The sequence below is a fragment of the Myotis lucifugus genome, unplaced genomic scaffold (assembly GCF_000147115.1).
Source record: "Myotis lucifugus unplaced genomic scaffold, Myoluc2.0 scaffold_234, whole genome shotgun sequence".
Taxonomy (NCBI): Eukaryota; Metazoa; Chordata; class Mammalia; order Chiroptera; family Vespertilionidae; genus Myotis; species Myotis lucifugus.
In genome coordinates, this window is record NW_005871282.1 from 812,133 (window position 1) to 834,543 (window position 22,411).

General features: G+C 46.7%; 1 protein-coding gene across 1 annotated transcript in view; it reads right to left on the minus strand.

Annotated features, from left to right (window-relative positions):
* The window catches only part of COL3A1 (collagen type III alpha 1 chain), a 37,927-nt gene that overhangs the window by 7,693 nt on the left and 7,823 nt on the right, over positions 1-22,411 (minus strand). Inside the window, exons 2-40 of the mRNA XM_023762116.1 lie at positions 20,613-20,815; positions 20,312-20,362; positions 19,767-19,880; positions 18,461-18,541; positions 16,656-16,709; positions 16,150-16,203; positions 15,259-15,312; positions 14,573-14,626; positions 14,354-14,407; positions 13,691-13,744; positions 13,216-13,260; positions 13,031-13,084; positions 12,518-12,562; positions 11,880-11,933; positions 11,231-11,329; positions 10,623-10,667; positions 10,375-10,473; positions 10,126-10,179; positions 9,908-10,015; positions 9,669-9,722; positions 8,821-8,919; positions 8,472-8,525; positions 8,227-8,325; positions 7,523-7,576; positions 7,385-7,438; positions 7,010-7,063; positions 6,404-6,457; positions 6,032-6,076; positions 5,382-5,480; positions 5,186-5,293; positions 4,898-4,951; positions 3,290-3,343; positions 3,148-3,201; positions 2,410-2,463; positions 1,301-1,408; positions 837-890; positions 518-571; positions 178-339; positions 5-68 (exon numbers count right to left, since the gene is read on the minus strand). Of these exons, the coding sequence (XP_023617884.1) occupies positions 5-68; positions 178-339; positions 518-571; positions 837-890; positions 1,301-1,408; positions 2,410-2,463; positions 3,148-3,201; positions 3,290-3,343; positions 4,898-4,951; positions 5,186-5,293; positions 5,382-5,480; positions 6,032-6,076; positions 6,404-6,457; positions 7,010-7,063; positions 7,385-7,438; positions 7,523-7,576; positions 8,227-8,325; positions 8,472-8,525; positions 8,821-8,919; positions 9,669-9,722; positions 9,908-10,015; positions 10,126-10,179; positions 10,375-10,473; positions 10,623-10,667; positions 11,231-11,329; positions 11,880-11,933; positions 12,518-12,562; positions 13,031-13,084; positions 13,216-13,260; positions 13,691-13,744; positions 14,354-14,407; positions 14,573-14,626; positions 15,259-15,312; positions 16,150-16,203; positions 16,656-16,709; positions 18,461-18,541; positions 19,767-19,880; positions 20,312-20,362; positions 20,613-20,815 (2,808 nt within the window). The remainder of the gene's footprint in view (positions 1-4; positions 69-177; positions 340-517; positions 572-836; positions 891-1,300; positions 1,409-2,409; positions 2,464-3,147; positions 3,202-3,289; positions 3,344-4,897; positions 4,952-5,185; positions 5,294-5,381; positions 5,481-6,031; positions 6,077-6,403; positions 6,458-7,009; positions 7,064-7,384; positions 7,439-7,522; positions 7,577-8,226; positions 8,326-8,471; positions 8,526-8,820; positions 8,920-9,668; positions 9,723-9,907; positions 10,016-10,125; positions 10,180-10,374; positions 10,474-10,622; positions 10,668-11,230; positions 11,330-11,879; positions 11,934-12,517; positions 12,563-13,030; positions 13,085-13,215; positions 13,261-13,690; positions 13,745-14,353; positions 14,408-14,572; positions 14,627-15,258; positions 15,313-16,149; positions 16,204-16,655; positions 16,710-18,460; positions 18,542-19,766; positions 19,881-20,311; positions 20,363-20,612; positions 20,816-22,411) is intronic.

Consider the following 22,411-nt stretch of genomic DNA (forward strand, 5'->3'; position numbering starts at 1 on the left):
ATGCCCTGGGGCCCCGCCAGCCCCCGCGCGCCGGTGATTCCTGCGAGTCCGAGCGGGCCTGGGGCGCCCTGCGGGGCAGACAGCGAAACCTCAGTCTCCTTCGCGTGAGTACGTTTCCTTACGGAGTTAGCGATGACAGGGGAATGGCATCGCCAGTTTCAGAGCAACACTACTCACCGGGGGGCCCTGGGAACCGGGGGACCCCTTCTCGCCGGGCGGGCCAGCGTCACCTTTAGGTCCGGAAATCCCGGGGCTGCCGGGGCTGCCATTGCTTCCCGGGGGGCCCGGGGGGCCGTCCTTGCCTGGAGCACCACTGACGCCTGGGGGGCCTGGGTTACCCTACAAACAGGTCCAACATTTGAGTATTTGACAATGAAAACGTTAAAGATTCTTCCCTCTTCCACCTGCATTCCAGTCACTTTCTATGGGACTTGGTACAAAGCCATGAGCGAGGGGGTCTCTCATCGGCTGGGAGTTCCCCGCGGGGCGGTGAGGAAAGCCGTTGGGAAGCACTTACGTTGTTGCCAGGAGGGCCGGGGGGTCCGCGGCCGCCCGGGAAGCCAGCAGCGCCCTGGGGAGGACAGCGCGTTTCAGAAGGGAAGCAGAACGAACAGTTCGGCACTACACGCTCAGATAAAGTCCAAGCATGGCGGGGGGGGGGTCTGCCTTCTACTCTGATGGTTTGGTTTCCTCTTGGAATTTGCATGTGACTCATAGGTGAGTAAGTGACCATGGTCTTTATACTCTAGTTGGGGACCTGGTGCTTTCAAAGCAGTTTATAGAGAGGCTGGCGCTAAGGGGTGCTTGGCAGTGACAGTTCAGAGGGGCACACTCACCGGGCCGCCAGGGCTGCCACGATCGCCTTTGACACCTTGGGGACCAGAGGGGCCCTGTGTGGGACGGAGGTGAGAATGATGCGTAAGAAGGGCACCACGTCACATGTTTGGCAAAGCCTTAAGCCCCTGCCAACCAGTAACTCTGTGTTGTGGTCATCACTTTGCAGTTTACACACAAATCCAGCCATGCTGTGGTGCGTGCACCTGAGACTCATACAACGTTCTCTGGCGATGACATTTCACTAAAACTAGGGAAAACCCTACAACAGAAATAAGAACCCCTCCCCGCAAACAACAAAGCAAACCTCGACGAAGCGTTAGTTGAGATGACATTTAGACTGTTGGGCCAGGCTTCGATCTCAGAACTATGTTGCTATGGAGACGGTTCCTGTCACCATGACCAGCGCTCAGGCTGACAGAGTAAGTCCCACCAGAAGCTTCAGAGAAGGTGAGAGAAGACTCACCGGAGGCCCAGCTCCCCCGGGGGGTCCTGCGGCCCCGGGGGGCCCGCTCTCGCCTCTCTCGCCAGGAAGGCCTCTCTCTCCTTTCCCGCCAGGCTCGCCGTTCTGTCCCTGCGGCCAGAAACAACACGAGTGAGCGGCCACCGGCCCCGGCGCCCGGCTCATCATGACTCGCAGTCAGAACACAGTCATCCCGGGAGGGAGGCCGCAGGAAGGTCAGAAAAGACGGTCCTGAGAGGACAGCCTGATGCTTTCCTGGAGGAAGACCGTCCCCGAGACGGCAGGAGGTGCCCACGGCGTGTCACACGGGAGACAGTCTCTCCGAGGACCGAGTGCGTGTGAGTGGGCCCCGGGCCGGCATCTGAGGAAGGTGGGGCTCAGAGCTCATTTCCAGGGTGCTGTCCTCTGGTGAAAGAGGGCTCCTGGAGGCAGGCACCCGCTCCCCTCCCTGGCCTGGCACAAGGGCCAGGCAAGTACTTTAGCCTCATCTTTTAAAGAGTAAGGAGAGCGATCAAGTCAAAAGGGGGAGGAGCTGAGGTAACCTGGTCGGATAGGGAATGAGTGGCGGAGGCCGGGCTAGATCCAGACTCAACTATACTTCTGCCATTTCCAGCAGGATCAGATTCCGGGCCGTGGGACATGTATGGTTGTTGTTGTTGTTTTCAATTACAGTTTACATTTAATATCATTCTATATTAGTGTCAGGTGTGGGCATAGCAGTTAGACCGGCGGTTCTCAACCTGTGGGTCGCGACCCCTTTGGCAGTCAAACGACCCTTTCACAGGGGTCGCCTAAGACCATCGGAAAACACATATATCATTATATATTGTTTTTGTGATTCATCACTATGCTTTAATTATGTTCAATTTGTAACAATGAAATTGGGGGTCACCACAACATGAGGAACTGTATGAAAGGGTCGCGGCATTAGGAAGGTTGAGGACCACTGAGTTAGACAATCATGGCCTTTACACAGTGCCTCCCCGCTATGTCCAGTGCCCACCTGGCACCATGCGTACCTATTACCACATCACTGACTAGCTCCCCTGGGCTGGACTTTGATCCCTGGGGCTACCGATGTGCAGTTCTTGATCCCTAATGTTCATACTTACGGGAGCACCAGGGAAGCCGGCGGGGCCTGGGGGTCCGCTTTCACCTCTCTCGCCCTGGAGGGAAAGCATCCTTATTAGTCCCGGGAAGACAGCCTCCCACAGGGACCACTCATCAGCCTCTACACCATCTAATCTCTCCTTTAAGGAGGAAGTGTGCACAGGTAACTGACGCAGTCCGCCACCTGGAGACTGTTTCACTTCTGAACAAAAGTAGTTGCGAACAACACCCAAACCATCGATGCCTTCTGCCTCTGACTGTGAGAGCATTTGCAAGAATCATAACTTGAGAATTCTGATGTATTGGACGCACCTAATTGTATAACTCTAAAGAATGTATGGATTTATACACATGGTAAATGGATTGAAAAACCCATCGATAATTAATGAAAAACATTTACTCTATATCTCTCCTGAGTCCCAAACCCTGGAGGCAGAGAACTTCAGATCTAGAAGGAGCCTCGGGCTCAGATTCTGTCAGTCAGGAAGTGCTCATTTACCAATGAATATTACTTGTGCGATTTTTATATCCTCCCCCAACTATTTAGTAAAGAAGGCAGGATTTACAGTTGTCTTTTGTGAGTTTGGGGTTTGAGCACTTGAACGTTTCCTGCATGTTGTTGTCTGACTCCCACAGACTGTTCCCACCATGCGTCCTGGGGCTGCTAGGCAGCGCTGCTAACTACCAGTCGCTGTTGCGTGTGTGGGTTAAAGGGGATGTTGAAATGTTTTCACACTCACAGGGCCTCCAGGAGGACCAGCTGCGCCCGGAGGTCCAGGGGTACCACCTTCGCCCTTTAAAAAGAGAAAAGAAAAATGATATTCCCATCATCCAAAAAGCTAGGAGATTTTGTTGTTGTTTCTAAGTAGTGTTAAGTGTTACCTTATCTCCAGGCATACCAGCGGGGCCAGGGGGGCCGATGGGACCAGTAGGACCCTAAAGAAAATAGAAACATTTTTAATTTTAGAGACGGAAAGCATCAGTTTTTCTGTTAATCAAACAGGAAGATATAGACATATTATCCAGCGAATGTACTAGGTCATATGATTTCTTTTATTGATTGAGTGCTATTCTCTTCCATGTGCAAGGACTTCAGAGCTTAGTGAATCTGAGATCCTAAGGAATGACTCTAAAAGGGTTATAGGATTCAGGAGAAGTTTATTGATTTTTCTTTTTTTTTTTGCAGTAGGTAAACAAGATGTAAGAGCTTACAGTCATAACTTCAAAATTAAAATATGTTGCCTTATTCCACTGCTTAATAATTCAAAATGTGTCATCTGACTATGCAAAGTGTCATTACACATATCATGTTTTCAAATGGTAACGTTTTAAATATTAGTTGTTGTTTTTTAAAATTAGATGATGGCTTACCCATCTAGTCTGTCAAATGGGAAGCCTTTATGAATTTTTAAGGCAATGACAGTAAATATATCTATGTAATGACTTAGATTTCATGTTTATTTAGCATATTTAACATGTAACTATGACTAAATCTAGAAGATGTCTGCTAATGGGAATGGAATTGATTATAGTGTTTATTTTTTCTAACATGAAATTTTTTTAAATAGTTGCAGATTCATAGGAGGTTGAAAAGAAACATACAGGAAACTCCTGTGCACCTTTCTCCCAGCTTCCCACGACGTTACACCTCACACAACTGTAGGCCAATATCAACACCCATGAGGTGACGCCTCACACAGCTGTAGTACAACAGCAACACTGAGAAATCAGCACTGGTACAACCCACAGGGCTTACTCTGGCTTCTCCGTGCACTCATTGGGGTGTGTGTGTGTGTGTGTGTGTGTGTGTGTGTGTGTGTAACTCTATGTAATTTTTATCACACGTAGCCTTGCATGACCATCACCATAATCAAGACACATGGTACAGTCACCCTCAGACTCCCTCCTTCACCTCCCTTAGCGACAGCCATCGCCCCCCACCCCATTCCTCACTCCTGGCAACCACGCGCTGCCTGCACCTCCACGGAGTGCTGTTTCTCAATGGGACGTGAATGGAATCATGCACTACATCTCTTTTTGACTTGACTTCCCTTCCCTCAGCATGATGCCCGGAGATCTATATAGATCACTGGGCGCATCCATAGTTCATTCCTTTCCATTGCTAAGTAGTACGCCAGGGCATGGCTTGACCACAGAATGGCAATGTGTTTTGTTTTAAATTAAAAAGTTCCCTCATGAGCAGTATTGATTATCTGCATTTTAGCGACTCACTCTGACGTTAGCTTGTAACGTTTATCCTACTTTGGGGAATTTTCCATTCTCGGGTCATGGTTGAATTGTCGGGTAGTGAGAAACAGAAATCAGAAATTTGAACTATCGCATCATTTAGGTCTTCTTAATGCCCAGAAGGTAGCGAAGTTCGGTCTAACTTATGAGGAACAGTTTGGGGAACGGACAGAAGTTGCGGTGAGGGGACTGTTGTCCATCAAACGCAGACAAGGCCAGTTTCTCCCCCAAACGCGTACTCACCCGGGGACCGTCTTTGCCAGGAGCCCCATCAGCACCAGCGGTGCCCGGTTCCCCCTGTCAAACAGAGGCCAGTGTCAGCGCTGGGAAGCGTCCTCAATGGGAACCTGCCCCGAGAGGACCCCCGCCAGGCTGACTGGGTAAATACCAGGTGTTCTGGGTACAGCCAACCTCCACTTGCTATCAAAGGATGACATTCATTTGGAAAATAGATTGCTTCCCAGCAACCGTGTTTCCCTTTTACCCACCAAGTCTGTTTTGTTACATAATGAACAAAAGGTGAGCCCGTACCTTGTCACCCTTCGGGCCGGCGCCTCCAGGGCCCCCTCTTTCTCCAGGCATCCCTTGCAGGCCAGGGCTACCAGCAAGACCGGGTGGCCCGGGGGGGCCGGGAGGGCCCTGACACGCAAGGAGAAATCGTCAGTCACAAGAAGGAGATGCAGCGCATTGTGTAAAGCCCGAGTGGCCTGAATGCTGTGGCGTTTACCTTGCCTCCGTCAGTACCAGGGGGGCCTGCTCCACCTCTCGGTCCGGGGGGACCTACCCCTCCAGGAGGCCCACGCTCACCAGGGGCTCCAGAGTCTCCCTGTCGTGGGAAATGGAACACTCCTGTGAGGAGACCCAGGGCCAAAGCGGGACCCAGTACCCTCAGCTGTACCAGTAGTATTTCCGTGCAGACCACTAGGTTCTTACATGTTTGAACAATTTGGGAATTTGTATAAAAGACATTTGATCCACTGAGTGGGAACGGAAGTCTTAAAGGTGGCCCCACCCGGAAACGTGGACACCTGGTCTGATGAAAAGGAGTCTAACCATTTTATTCCCAAGAGCAAACTGAACGTTCCTCTATTGGCAGATTTTTACAGGGAATCCAGGCCCTGGGAAGGTTTTTCTTTTGAAATGTCAGGCCGCAGTGGATTCTGGATGTTGATTCCCGTCAGAGAACGTGGTGTTGCCGATGCAGCAAGTTTAATCCCCCCGCCATGCTTTGAGGGGACCCAGGTGTGTTCCCCAAGCATTTACAACGTCGTGCTTCTTGAAAAGAGCTTTTTGCTATAAATACTAGAAGGAGGCCACTAGCTAATTGCTCTGTCACGTGCTGAAAACAGTAGGAAGCAAACGGGGGGGGGGCCTTACCTTGCCTCCTGGCGCTCCCGGCGCACCGGCCTCGCCCTTGGGGCCCTAGGAGATGGACATTCCACAATGAGACTCCATCGGAACGCATGTTATGAAATATAAGCAAGACACACATTGGCCGTGTCTCCAGGGCCAAGTTTGTCACCTCGAGGAGTATACTCTTTCTTTAGTTCCTTTTGTTTTAGGCTCCGATTCAAACAATGCCATAGTTACGATAGAACAACTTTTCTCTGTTTTGTTAATGAATATTTCAAAACTGAATGTTAAAACTCAGACAACATGGCGTGAGGGAAGGCAACATTTAATAAGCAATAAAGGAGGGCGATGCGTTCTTTTGGTTTCAGGGTTTTGAGAAGATGACAGGCCACTTACTGCCTCACCAGGTTTCCCGCTCTCCCCGGGGGGCCCGCTGGCTCCTTGGAGGCCCTAGGAGGAATCAGATGTGCATGTGTCATCACTTCAAGCATTGCCTGCACCAAAGCTCTCATTCGTAGGTTTCTGCAAAGTATTAAACTTCAGGTTCAGTGGTCTTTTAGAGGCAAAAAAATTATGGCTCTCAACAGCCAATGACAGAGGTGGGAGAAGCATATTACAAAACAGTGTTCATCTCGCCAGATCCTTTTTGTTTACAGAATAGAGGGAGATGTTTATAAAAATGAAAGGATTTAGCTTTATTAATTTAAGTTCTAATAAAAATAAGTATAAACATAGAATTATGTGAACTCACTTATTTTAACATTAATATTAAAAATGTTTCATTGGTAATACTCATTCTGGACTAGACATAGAAATTATTGGAAGTATGCCTGCCTAGTCGCATTGTCTATCATTGTATTTCAAGGTAGAAGACTCAAGACCTGCAAATTGTAAGCCTCAGATGAATTATACTCTATTCGTGTCACAGGAAATGAACGACAATGGCTACCAGAGTACTTGATGGAAAGCAGGTGTCCAATGACGAGTTAAATACATTCTTACCGGCAATCCCTGCGGGCCAGGGGGTCCTGCCTCTCCTTTGTCACCGGCTGCCCCCTGGGGAAAAAGACTGTGATGAGATCCTCCGTCAGGAGACACCTTTCCCACTGAGCACACACGGTTTCCCCGCAGAGGCTGACGGCTTCATTGGAAATGAACCGTGTGGAAGGAGGGAAGAAGCTGCCTGTGCAAGTGCCTGTGCAGGAGACCTTGCAACACACACGTTCCTCAGTGCCAGCAGCCAGCCGCCAGCTGAGGAAGCGGCACAGTCATTGCTGTGATGAACCGTGATGATCCAGGGACAGAGGCTGTGCTGTTCCCCAAGTCCTCCCTCCGCCCCCCCCCGCCCCCCGCATCTGCAGGCTGTGCGAAACCTGCCTGCGGTCCAGGGGGGCCCGGAGCTCCACTTGCACCGTCCTTTCCAGCCGGACCCTGAAAACAGCAGGGAGAGAGTCATGGGGTTGGAGGCACAGGCCTGCAGGGCAGGGGTGGGAAGAAGTGGATGAAAGTACATACCGGGGCGCCAGGACCTCCAGGGCCACCTCGCTCTCCGTTTTTGCCAGGAGCCCCCTAAAGAAATGGCTAGTATTTACCAGTTCCAAGAGGAAGTCATTCATCACATTGTTCCCTCAGAGTTCTGACCTGCCTCGTACACCCCCACACATTCACACACACATTCACACACACATTCACATACATTCACACACACAGTCACACACACATTCACACACACATTCACATTCACACACACTCACATACATTCACACACACTCACACATACACACACACTCACAAACACATACACATTCACACACAGTCACATACACATTCACACACACACACACATTCACATTCACACACACATACATTCACACACACTCACACATACACACACTCACAAACACATACACACACAGTCACACACACACAAACACACACACATTCACACACATTCATGCACACTCACACATACACACACAGCCCCACACACAGTCACACACACACATTCACAACCCAAAACTACTTCCTATAACTAGGTTTCCACTCTGTCCCCAGAACTCGACCAAAACGACGCTTTAACTCCCTTCTGCCGGGCACTGTGAATTTCAGTGTCGCTCTGCGCTCTGAGGCAGAGGGGAATGTTGGCCACCCCCTCCTCCCACAGGGAGAGCCCAAGGCCACGTGCGACCGTCACTGGAGAGACCGAGGCAGGGACTCACGTCGTTGCCTTTAGGGCCAGGGAAGCCCATGACGCCAGGCTGACCCCTCGGGCCAGGGGGGCCTGCAGAGCCTGGGGAGCCTCTCGCTCCTGGAGGTCCCTGATGAGAACAAACCGCGTTAGGAGGGGCTCAGTAGCAACATGACCCACATGGACAACGCACACCCAGGCTCTCGGCCTGCGTCAGGCCCGGGCCCTGCGTGCGGCCGTTCCCTGGGCTTTAACAGGACGGGAGCAGGTACGTACGGCCGGCCCTGGCTTCCCGTCGCCGCCTGGTCCTCCTGGGCTTCCGGGCACCCCCTGGATGGGAAAAGCCAGGGAGGTGCGTTAAGAACGGTTTCAAACACAGGCGTCCACCTGCGAAATGTCAACATTCCCACGTACACAGGTAGCCTTGTGGTGGCCTACATTTTTCTGCCAGTCAGGTATTTTAGTTAACTGCTCTCTCGTGTCCGCTCTTTAATCTAGATTCGCTTAAGTGTCCTGTAAACGTGTTTTTGTTGTGAGCCTATAAGGAAAGGTGGAGCCTGATGGAAGATCCTCTGAGCCTTCCCCATGTGCCTTTTTCCTAGGAAACAGCAGCATTCCTCCTCACCCTCATTCCTGGGGGTCCGGGGGCACCGTCTCGGCCAGATTCTCCGGGGGCTCCTCGGGGCCCTGCGGGGCCGGGACCGCCGCGCTCCCCAGCAGGACCCTGCATGGCGAAACGAGTGAGCAGGTGAGTGAAACGGCCCGCATCCGCCTAGACACGGGCGATACTTGGGCTACAACTAGAGAACTTCACTGGGTCCTGTTTTGTACAGGGTGCTCTTTTTTCTTTTTAATCCTCAGCTGGGGACATGTTTTTATGGAGTTTTAGAGAGAGAGGAAGGGAGAGAGATAAACACAGATGTGCTCCACCCGCCTGAGCCACCTGACCAGGGCTCTTTGGTCTCGTAAAGAAAGCTGGCATGTTGCTGCCTCGCTCAGCATAAAGTCACTGTTAACTACGAGCTCGGATTTTCACATTGGAAATATTTTAAGGCAACGTGGATGAATATCACAGGCTTAAAAAACAACATCTAGTGAACTTAACATTATATATCGGTGCATATAAGAGCTAAATATCTTCGTTGGCATGAAATCATATTTGTATAGCACTTCAATGTTTTCAAGGAACCTTTAAGCATTTTAGTTTATCTTATTCTTGCAACGGGGCTGCGGTGAGCAGTTCCCCACTGACAGGTAAGTTCAAGGGCTCTCTCAGCGGAAGGGACTTGTGTGGGTCAGGAAGGGGGAAAGGTGGCGGCTCCGGGCTGGAGCCGCTGGCGATGACTGTGCTTTGGAAACGGTCACATTTCTGCCAGACGTTTAAGTGTTAATGAATGGGGAGCCGTGCAGAAGTAATGGGGCGGCCTACGTGCAGGCCTAGCACTTCAGAGAATAGGAACCAGGGGGGCCCACCTTTTCTCCGGGAAGGCCGTTGGTTCCAGCAGCTCCTCGGAATCCGGGCGCGCCCTGGGGACCGTGAGAGGCGAGGATTTCAGTCCAAAGCAAGAAAGCGTCTCATGACCCTGAGTGGCCATAGGGATGCCCTCCCGCTAGGAAATGCCTCCAGACAACATGGGGGGGCTCCCCCGCGAGGAAGAGCCAGGCGGCCTCCCCTGCAGGCCTTGCATTTGCAGAGCCCCTGGAAGACATACCCTCTCTCCTGGGGCTCCCGGGGCTCCGTTGGAACCAGGTTCTCCAGGCGAACCCGGCTTGCCGTCTTCACCCTTAGTGCCTGGCAGCCCGGGGATACCAGCTTCCCCCTGAGGACGGAGGCCCGCAGGGGGCTGGTTAGGCGGCGCAGGGTGGCCTGTCCCTTCCCACCTGGGCTGTGCTTTTCTAGCCGACAGCCACGCCCCTGGGGGACACTTACTCGCTCCCCGCGTGCTCCGGGCTCTCCTTTGTTACCGTTCTTACCGGGTTCGCCCTAAGGGAACAGAATCTTGGTTTAAAAATGGGGAGGGGAGGGTGGATAGACTAATGAAATCATCCCCAGTAGCATTCACTTATAAAATGCGGTGAAAGCAGCAGGAACGCAATGAGAATAGAAAGCTTGCCACTTGTGCGTCTGTTGTGAGAACAAAGCCACACCTTTCAGGGCACAGAGGGAAGAGGAACTTACGGCAGCACCTCGCTGGCCAGGAATACCATTGGTACCGGGCGGGCCTGGGGGACCCCGGGCTCCGGACAGGCCAGGAGCCCCAGGAATGCCAGCGGGACCCTAGAAACAAGCCCAGAAGAATAGTCTTAGTCACACTTGAACTTTCTCCCCCAATAGCTCACTTCAATGTCACAAATGTCTCGTCATGCAAAATACTGAGGAGCCAGTAGTGTGTGTGGGGGCGGGAGGAGGGAGAGGGGCCATCTTACCATTTCACCTTTGCCGCCAGGACTCCCATTGTTCCCAGGAGGGCCCTGGAGGGGAAGGCATGTTAGTAACAATGCAACAGTGCGGATGAACAATGCAAATAGTGTGGCTACGGCTATGGAGGCCTTGTTCACAGATTTGTTCGCTAAGCTTGGGACGGGTGTTGTGGTGGGTGTTGTGCATTATAGAGATCGGTCATTCCTCCCAGTACAGCCCCGCACATAAAATGCAGGCTCGCTGTTACCATCACCGGGATAAACCACAAATAACATGCACTCGTTCTAAATAATTAAATCAGCAGACAGAATAGGTTCGGTCTGGTTTCTTCTCTGAATCTTTTATCAGCGATTCAGTTGGGGGGTAGGCTTTGAAGTGTCAGAAAACTAGCTTCAAATTCTCTGTGTCGATAAACAGTGAATTCGTCAGTTCTAGAAGAGGGCAAACCTCACCAACCACGAGGTCAGCACCAATCAAATCCGCATTCTTCACAGCAGAGCACTGAGCAAGGTCCCCCCACCCCCGAAAGAATCTCCGTGGACAGCAACACCGGGCTCCACGCTTCCGTGAAGCAGTGGCGCGCCCGCCCCCTCGGGCCCAGGGCTGTACACACCGCAGGGCCCGGAGCACCAGCGTGTCCCTGAGGTCCAGGTTCTCCTCTCTGTCCGGGGGAGCCGTTTGAGCCAGGAGAGCCTGCAGGTCCGACTTCGCCCTGAGGGAGAGCCCGAGGCGGTCAGCTCCCCTGGCCACGTCCCATCTCCCAGCAGTTTCCTTCCTCCCACCCCCTTCAGGCTGCGGGAGGGTGACGATGCTGACTCTAGCTAAAGGACGGCTGCATATTCTCTCTCTGAATCCTTCACCTTAGAGGCAGAGAAAGATGGGAACTGTGGGTGTGACTGTTATCTCTCTATCCCAGAAAGCGACCGGGAAAAGAGAGAAATGGCCTCAGAAGGACATGAGGGTGGCGGAGCGCCAAGTGTAAGACACTTGGAATCCAGAAACGGTAAAGGGACAAAGTGACGAAGGAGACCAGGCTTGGAGGTGAGCGCACAGCCAAGTGCACAGCCGTCGTGCTGTAAAGTTGGACTTCTGAAATGTATGTCAGCAAGCGCAAGCACTACCCCCAAGATTTAAAAAGGAAGAGGGCTTTGTAGATCGGTTCAGATAGAAGATATCTGTTTGGTCACAAAAAAATCTTTCAAGATGCAATGATGTGGTTGCCTCCAGGTTGTACCTTCTCTTTGATGGAGATGCACGTTTACCTTAGCACCGGGGGAACCGGGGAATCCTGCCGTTCCGGGGGGACCGGGTGGGCCCTGCAAGGATTAAGGACCGTTTCAAGAACTCTGAGCCACGTCAACAAGAGCTAACGCTACTAGTAACATGTGAGCACACACACAACACAGGAGACAAGAATGCACGTGAAATAGTGGGTGGGTATCCTTATGGATGAGTAGCATGTGGAGGAACATGCGACAAACTAAAATGGGAGTGAAGTTGGGGAATTTGGGGCCTCCCCCGCCCCCCACTCCTGACTTCTGCCCCAAATTCTGTGACTTCATGTGGGGTCCATAGCCCTGAGCTCTCGTTTAGAAAACAGAGGTCACATTGTCTTCTGTCTTAGTTGCCGTATCCAATACTGACTTAACTCACATTGTAAGCACCCTACAGATGTTAGCAAGTGGCCGAGTGAACTAACAATGAGGAGCATCACAATGAATGAACTTAGCATTTCTAGATGAACTGTTTCTAGATTTTACGTTGGGGTTTAGTGTCCGTTTGGGTCAGACGTTTATGAAAATGCTGAGTTTGGGTCTACAATCCCTATGACTCCAGTATCCCACAACCACACTCTCTCATCTCCCCGAGGCCGGTCAGGGGCAGGTGACCAGCTACTTACCGGTTGTCCGTCACTTCCTCGAGCACCATCATTACCTCGAGCCCCCTAGAAAGAGAAGTTTGTCTTAAATATCTCCTGGATTCTGAAACACTGGTGACCAGTAGTATTTAGATTAAAAATCTGACTCAGTTGAGTTAACTTTTCCTTAAATACATTAACATCTACTGACTGATTAGATATATTTTGGAGCCAACTTGCTAAAACCCATATATATATAGCAATGATCTAATGTAGAATGATTGGTGTTTGTATTTTACAAACTGAATGTGCATTACATATGCAAAGGCTTTGATAACATATGCAAAGTTAACACTCACACAGCCTCAGCAGGGACAATCACTAAGAAACACCTGTTTCCCTGCGGTTATGGCTCAGGTGCTACGGGGCGACTCTGAGTGCAGGTGTGTGGACAGCCATTTCCCTGCATCTGTCGCAGCCGAGCCCTGGCTGAGACCCTGAGACCCTGTGGCTCCGGGTGCGAGAGAGCGAGCGAGCTGGGGCTGAGGTACTCACAGCGGCTCCAGGGAGTCCCGGCCGGCCTCTCTCCCCAGGAGACCCTCGGGGACCCTGCAGAACGAAGTGGAAAGGACGGTTATACTTTGAACTTGACAGTGTAAAGGCCGAGGCGGAGGGAGCAAGGCAGGGCGGGGTGGGATGGAGGTTGCTGTGAAACTGAAAAGCCCGTAAGAAAGGATTACCATGGGGCCCGGCGCTCCGTTTTCACCAGGAAGGCCGTTTTCACCCTGGGAACAGACAACACGTTACCATCATGCCACAGGGAGAACGGGTCTAGTTTTTTAAACATAGCATTTTGTGAAAAACTCTATGGGACCCAAGGAAAAAACATACATTTTAACAATATCAAGTTTCTGTAACACTTTTTCTTTACCAGAAATATCACTTTCTGTATTTTTAAAACGTGTGGCTTTAATAGAAATAATTCCTGAGTTACTCAGCGATGTCCACTCATTTCTAATCTCGACAGCTCGAGGCATCAGCTCTCCTGGAAGCTTTGACAGGGCATCTCAGTTACTCACTATCCCGCAGCTCTTACAATGCAAAGCTCCGGTCGATTTCAGAAAAAACTAAACCTCCAGTAGAAATCTTAATTAAGCGTAGCTGTACCATTCACATGAATCTGCTTATGAAAGTGAGATTTTTGCTGGGATTCACCTTTAATCCAGGAGCACCCGTTTCACCCTTTTCTCCATTCCGTCCATCGAAGCCCTATGAAATGGATAAAAGAGTAAACACGTTAAAATCTGCTAATAATGCAGAATGCTCGAAAACTTTACATTGATTTTTGATTGCTAGTTTTCCACCTAACAATATGTTCAACATTAACTTAAATAATTTAAAACTCCTTTGAATAGATTGAAGACATTTGATGTTGATTTTACAGTAAAAAAAAAAAGCGCTGAACTAATTAGAAAGTATAATTGAGTCCAATTTAGAAGTTGCCTTAACTTTAGAACAGCAAATATCTGTTTCATAGATTTTAGTTATAGTAAGTTGGTAGATTTTTGGCTCAGTTGGTTCAATGTAATATTTTGCCTAGAATAAACTTGCTTAATTCTATCTGTAAGTCATATTGATTAAGACAATAAATATGCATAACCATTAGAATATATTTTATGTTTTTTGACAGTTGTGATAAGAAAACTACTTTATTCTTTCCCAAGTCTTGTATATGCTTAAAATTAGCTTCACTACTTTGTATAAATAACTAGTTTGTTGTTAGAGTCGGCCGTTTGGGGCATATAGTCAGTGATATTGGTTAGGCGAATAACACTGACAAATGAAACCGCGCATAGTCGATTTAGAAGCTCTACTTACTCTGTGTCCTTTCATTCCAGGGAATCCAGGCATGCCCGCTGGGCCTTTCATACCCTAAAGTTAAAGAGTGGGAGAGATTTTCATGAATCGTCCACGAGAAGCACAATCCAGCAGTGAAATGCCTTCTATTTTCAAGGTCAGTTCAATGTAATTAGAGAACAACTTTCGCGTGAGGAGCCTTGTGATTGTCCCATTAACGCAGCGGATGTGATGACTTACTGGAGGGCCAGGCAGTCCTCGCTCTCCGGTTCGTCCGGGTCTTCCAGATTCCCCCTGGGGAGAGGAGGAAGCCGTGTAAGTGACAAACACACTGCAGACAATGAGCAAACTGACTCCTCTGCATTTTTCTCACCAAGAACCCATGCAAATGGTTGTGCTAAACATGTAACGCTGAGGTCAGCTTTCCTATCAGAAGAAATGAGGAGGGCTTCTCCCACCTCAGTGTAAACCTGTGAGTAATGCAGGCACCTCTCACCACTGACATAGTACGACCGTCTCAATCCCCTGAGAAGAATGTGCAATTGGAAATTAAGTGGGAAAGAAAGAGTAGCATAATATTAAAGGTGTTTAGAAGTTTGAAATTCATAAAGTACTGATAGCAGTTTCTTCAGTGCAAGAGACAGAGAGAAGAAACCTCTCTCTCCTCCCATTAAGTGACACAGTCACTGGGTGAGTCTTCTTGGTGGACATTTGGGGGTTCTGCTGTTTAGAATTTAGCAAGCAGTACATGTAGTTATGCAAATACTATTAACCTTAGATATTCAAAGATTAATATGAGCTAAAATGTCACTAAGGTAATTTTTGAATAAAGTTTTTCTCTCTGAAATTGTGGCCTATGGTGCATGCTACTTAGAATATTCCAAGTTGAATTTTGCTGTATCTCCATTCAGTCCTTAAAAACTTACATCTTTTCCAGCGGGACCAACTGGACCAATAGCACCAGGAGGTCCTGGAGGGCCCTAAAAATAAGGAAATTAAAAGTAAATAAATCTGTAGATGTTTCTGTTACAGTCAATTAATTATTACATCTTGTATGCATTAGTGGAAGAAAGCTCCTTTTAGAAAATACTCTCAGTATTTTTTATCAAGAAAATAACACATTGAGTTAATATTATACCTATATTGTATCCAGTTTTTTACTGTTTGTTCAACTTATTTTTAAAAATTAAACATTTTTTAATGTTGACTTTATTGTAGGAGCCTCTTTCCCCCAGCCCCCTTCGTTAAATTTATTTTTTATGAAAATTAAAAATATCATGTATCTATGTTTTATATCACATGTGTATATTGATACATTTTGATACAATTTTCCATTTTTGAGATATTGAATTTTAAATATATAGTTATTTCCAAATACTTTGAAATAACGTCACCTTACTTATTTACACAGCATGTTTTCCTAGAGAACCCTATTAGATTATGTTTATTTCTACTAAGTCAAGTTTTACAAATCATATATCAGAAGAGTAGATATGCAGGAGTGGCTATAGGAAGGTTAAATCTATGTTTAAGAGATAGAGGATTTGTATCTGTACTAGTAAGTGGATTATTGTAATTTCTAATTATCCAGAGAACTTCTAGAGTAAACAGTGTCTCTTAGATATTTAAACCATTAAAAGAGTCCAAAAAGTCTGTGAAACCCATTCAACTATCATAAAAATACCATTTATTATTGTAAGTCGAAAGCATAAACTTAATCTATACTTTGTAGGGACCTATGGTTAAGTTTTAGAAAATGAAGGTGGTTTCTATACAGAATTCTCAATTTATTAAATGTAGATGTGACCGTTACTCACCGAAGGACCAGCCTGCCCAGGTTCACCAGGGGGGCCTTGGTATCCCGGAGAACCCTAGTGGGTAGAATAACGTGTAAATATTTTTAAAGTAACTTAATCTTCACATGATTAATTTACATTTGAAGACAGTGTGCGATCAAGATTTTTAAGTGAGGTCAGCAAATTTCGTTCCAGTTTATAAAGATGGAAGCCAAAAACTCTCAGATCAGAATCAATTTAATTGATTCCATTTCATCTACTTAATTCCACTGAAACCGAATTGTTTCAAACTTGAGTCATATGACATACAAATTAAACATGTGGTTTGATTTGACCAAGTTTTAATTCCTAATATATTGTTTGTGGGAAGGAATTAAACATCTTTGCAGAAATGAAAGTTTCTTGGTTGCGACTTCTTGACTTCAGTGGAACTATGCATGCTGATGTGGCTGAATGACAGCAGGGTCTGTGTTACCTTGACTTATAGAACATGCATGAAGAGGAAGCACCACTGTGGCCATACTTACAGGTGAGCCAGGATGACCAGATGCACCAGGAGGGCCGGGAGGGCCTGGGGGACCCTGGAATGCAAATTTAAAGAATAAGTACAAAATAAATGCATCTGAAATACACTTTCCTCAAGCCTCAAATAGATGCCATTGCATTGGGATGATAACGGTATCTTTAAAAATGTGAACAATTAGTATGTAATAGCTACTGATGTAATAGCTCTTCATGGATAGGATTAATTTTGTTATATTTAAAATACAGATATTACACACAATATCACTTTAAATGAAATTCCCACCGAATCAACAACAATTATTGATAAATATTATAATTTGTTGGCCTGAAACCCCCCAAAGGGGATTTAAAATCTGGAAAAAATGCAGCGAAATGCTATGAAAATCCCTTCGATATTGGAATGCTGGTACAAGGAACATTTTATTTTTATTTTTCTGCCTGGAAGCCCAACTCATTGTAGAAAAGTAGTTATCTGCATTCTACACAATCTCATTTCTAAAAACAATGGTGTAGATCACCCCAAAAGTTTTCAGTGCATCACTGAGTTATGTAGACATGGAGATTGAGATGTGCATCTGAGAATCATCCATATTTGGGACAATGATGAATTACAGTTATAATCAATTGACTTATCATTTTGTGGGAGAACTGTAGATTAAACTAGAAAACATTCAGTGTTGTAACCTGCTATTTTTAAATACCGTTAATAAATTTATAAAACCACCGTATGTCATTAAATTTTCTCTTGTGACTTCTTTTCTGGAATATTAATAAGTAGTGGCTTTTCAGTGTTTGTTTATTAAGTAAAAACTGTATATCTGATTTAAACATAGCGTTCATAATATGAATACAGCTGATTAAGAGCAGCTGCTAACATAGTTAATATAATTCCCTGGCTTTGAAAGAGACATACACATACAAATCACAGCCCCTCTAACTTTAGAGATTTGTAAACGTCTCCTTTTGTAGTTTATGTACATTTTAATGATCTTTCTTTAGCCACTTCATTTGGATGTATTAGTTAAAATTTTGTCATTTTAGAAGTCACAAATATGGGGACCAATGACCTGGGCAACAATGTGCCATAATCCCTGGGAATCCAGTCTTAGCTTATATACCTTTTGCTCAGTGAAATGGTCACCTTACCTAGTGTTGCTCCTTCTGATAGGCCCTCTACAACAGGGTCATTTGCATGGGACACCATGCATCATGGGCACATGCCCAGAGCTCAATGCTTTTTGCTATTTTCTTCTTTCAAAACTCTAGGTCATTTACATTGAAAGAAACCCTTTGGGTACAATGTGAGAAGCTATCATTACGGTAGATGAACTTAAAGACTTGATGAATCCTGTGAATAATTGTATTTGATTCCAGGATATGAGTTGAGACAGATTGGGATATTGGACACTCATCACCCAACATGTCATCTAGAAAGTAGCATTTAATTAATAAAAGACAATAAATGAAGCTTCTGAAAAACTTAGATGAGAGAGAAAGTGGCAGTAACAATTTGATTAAAATGAAGAATATATGAGTGTGAGACCTAAGCATGAAAGCAGGTGGGCCCGGTAGAGGTGGTTCTATAAGACAGAAACGAGTGACAAAACAGGCAGAAATGAGAAGGTAAGGAAAAAGTTAGCAAGGATAGGGGATCGTGATTATCCTACCACCTCCTTCCCCATCCTTCATAGGCAGCAAGCTACTTTATACAATGATGCTAAAATACCGTATCACTGGAAGAACAAGCATTCAAGATTTATCAGAGACTAAACGATGCTCCACAACGCCGAGAAACCCTTGTACGTACAGCTGGCCCGGGATAGCCTCCGAGGCCCGCTCCTCCTACTCCGGACTTGACATCGTAGGACTCAAACTGGGGAGAATAGTTCTGCAGCAAAAAGACCAGACAGATACAGTCACTTTGATATATAGATCGCGGTTCTTTTCGAAAGCATTTAGAAGCAGTGCACGCAACACCCACTATCCACCACGAGAACCTTCCCGCACGCCAGAGGATGTGGGACGTATTGTTTCGTTATCTTGCTTAGCCTGTCTCTCTATAGCTTTCTATTCTACAGAAGGAGTTGCTTTGTGATCTTTGAGCTAACTGCTTGCAATGTCAGTCCCACGTAATCTGCTCCTGTGTGCTCTGACCCAGAACATTTCTGTGACATTCACAGCCTCAGAAACGTAGGAGCAGAGACTGGTTGAGGCCAAAGAGCTCTCAGAGGATGAATAATCTGACCTTCTCATTTGGAGCCGAAAAATGGAGAAGTCAAATTATTTTCCCAACAGTTAATGATACAAGTAAAATATACCTCCCCCGGCTTTGGGTTGATATGCGAAACAGGTTCACCCCAAAACCAGACATCTGCGTAGAAAAGAAGCCCAAGAATAAGAGAAAGGCTCGTGTGTTGGTTGCATTTCTTTGGAGATGATTCTATTTTGAATTGTAGGTTTAGCAAGGGGTTCTGATTGGCCCCAGGATAAGGATAAGTTAGGTGATATTCTTTGCTTCTCGTTAATTGATATTTGAAAATAATTTTTTAAAACTCATAGCGATTTGTGTACGTTTTTAAATTTCTCCTTACTCCATCACAGCGGAACGGGTGCTTTGTTTATGTGCTTGGTTATCTATTTTACATGCGGAGTTAGTTGCTTGGCATGAGTTTCAAGAGGAACATAATTCTGTTGACTTGAAGTCAATAAGGAATGTGCACAGCTCAACTGTTTTTCATCCAAACTTCCAGAAGCTCTGCCATTGGGTGATAAGGGAAGTCGACACAGTTGCAGCAATTCCTAAACCCTCTCGCTACCCCTTTTGGCAGCTGATGGTTCATTTCTCACATATTGTGCACATGGCATATGCCTGCTGAGGAGCGGGGAAGGTTTGCAGAAATATAGTAGTAATAGCATTAGCGTAATGAGGAAGAGTAAATCTTTATAAAACATTTAGAAAAATACCCAGCACTTGTCAGCACTAAATAAGAATTTGTTAAATATGTAAAATCAGAGATAAGGAGCCCACAGGAGAGAAATGTGATATCGGCTAAAGAAAAGGCAATGAGGAGGGAGTTTTAACAAAGGAATCTTTTTGTCCAGACATGTATTACCTGGCCACCAGTAGGGCATGATTCACAGATTCCAGGGGCGCCGGGAGAACCAGGGGTACCTGGCTGCCCGGGAAGACCAGGGTCGCCATTTCTCCCAGGAATACCAGGAGGGCCCTGAAAAAATCATAAAAACAAATGAAACAGTGAAAAGTCCTAGTGACTCAGAATCATTATCAAGTAGCAGCTTCTCTGCTTTATAAATTGAGGAATCAATATAAGTAATGCATTTTCTTGGGAAAATATACCTTTTAAACGAAATCATATGAATAATTTCAATGCCATTTATGCCTTTGTATAGTGACCTTTACTTTATTTTGGAAACTGTTCATGGGGATGAGGACACTATGTCAAGTCTGGGAAGTCTGACTCCTCACACGGACGATCGTGGAATCTTCGTTTGAGTAATTTTGTGTCATCATTGAAATACGTGCTACCAAATAAATGTATAAATGATGACAGTTCAATTATGAAAAGGCTATTAGATTTTTTTTTAAAGCAAACGACTCAAGGAGCTAATGTTATTCCACCGAAGGATGTTTACTTACGGGATCTCCCTTCGGGCCTCGAGGTCCATGGCCATTCGGAGGGCGTGTGGGCTAACAAATGGAGAAGATACAGATTAAAAAGACGTAGGAGCAACTTTCCCATGAGGTCTGTCCCAGGTTGCATATCTGTTTCTTACCCCAAACCACACCCAGTCTCTGGTTTTAAACCAAGAATGTTCACCTTTTACGTGTAATGCTAACAGGGTTGTTGGACAGGCTCCTTTCACGGACCTGGGAGATAGGACCTAGCCACGTGCTTAAACACAGATCTGAGGGAGGCGGGGCTGGGCTCTCCACTTACAGTGGTCGGAGGCTGAGGGCACACGGCGCAGCATTCTCCGAACGGGATCTCCGGGTTGGGGCAGTCCAATTCCTGGTCGTCACAGATTATGTCATCGCAGAGAACAGATCCTGAGTCGCAGACGCATATTTGGCACGGTTCTGGCTTCCAGACATCTCTGTCCGCGTAGGACTGGCCGAGATGGGAGCATCCTCCATCAATAACTGGAAAACAGGTAAGATGGTGTGACATTTGCTCATGTTTTGCTGAAATGTGCTTTTCACTATCATGTCATGACTGTTTCCAACAGCCCAAGTAGAGCTGGTTCGAAACAAATAATTTATTCCTTTCATTACGTGTATCTTCTTATGAGCTTGCTTATGCAAAGAAAAAATGAAAGATCCACAAAGTTAGGCACCAAGAATAGCCTATTTTTCCTACCTAATTTGCTAAATAGTAAGAGGTTGTGTGGAATACCAAATCTGTTTACAAACATCACATCGGCACAGCATAACAAACTTCTCGTATGGCCAGGAAGTACTTTAATTTTATTTAGAGTAAGGATTTAGCACCGATGGAAACCACACCACACGAAACTTATTTATTAATTGTGCCATTGAAAAGAAGCCTGTCAACCCAATGGCTAGGATGGGCTCCAGCAGCAGATGGGAGCACTGGACTATAGGTGATTGTGTCAGGGCCTCGGAAGACGGTCTGGATTTTATTAACCTCGCTGAGAAGTTCAGGGGAAACGCAGCTGCTCTTGGCAGCATAACACCCGTCCAGAACCCTGGGAAAGCTAGATACAGAATCTCGCCGCCAGCTCTTTGGGGCTGTAGTAGGTCAACATAGTATGTCAACATGGTATGATGTGAAGAGGTTTCCAAATTACAAAACAAAGGTGTTTTTTTAAACAAATATTGGTAAGACCTAAATAATAATAAAAAAAACACATGAAAAATATGAATCATGGCCATTTGGGGCTTAAAATGTCCCCAGATTTGCTTCAACGCAAATTTTAGGCTGTTTCAGCAGCTATTACCAGTGAATCAGCGTAGGGGTTGCCAAATAGAGCCTGGTCCGGGTTCTGCAAGCATGAGCTGTGGTTGTGGTGAAATTCAGCCTCGGGTTGAGGATTGCTACGCTAGCTGGCCAGCACTGAATAAATCAAAGAAGTTTCTAAATATCTGCAAAAAGCTTTGCAAATAACGAATGGTGTCCTTGCTGTCCAGTATTTGCATTTTTGTGAAAAGTGGACTTTTATTTTATTTTCTCAGAGCCAAGATCTTCAAGTGCCCGCTGGAGTGGCCTGCCTGCAGGAGGTCAGTGGTTAACAGCCACACTTGGCGCCTGGTCCCCAGAGGCCTTGCGCGGGTCCTGAGCTTTTTACAAACAACCACGAATCCCCTTGTCAGCTCCCGTTTCTCCATCCCCCCACATGGCTGCAGGGATAACGGTTTAGGTTTGTGCTGAATATTCGGGGTTTACAGGGTTCGCGGGTGAGTGGCAGTTCCCAGAAAGGGGAACTCAGAACCTGCCAACGCCCCAGCCGCCTGCCATCGCCTCCCCTCCTGTGCCCACTCACAGGGCAGCTACGACTTTCACGACCTCACACAACACCCTCCATCGATTCAATCGATTCAGGAAGTTTAAAAGTTCGTTCTTACTTGGTGTTACAGTCACCCAATGCGGTCCACCGCTCATAACAGAAGGCATGGTAGTTTTATTGCAATGTTTAGCAGGCAAGCTATTCTAGTTCCTCCTTCGTGTTTGAAACAGATATAGGAGGATGTTGGGGGGAAAATGTCGTCTAAACGTTT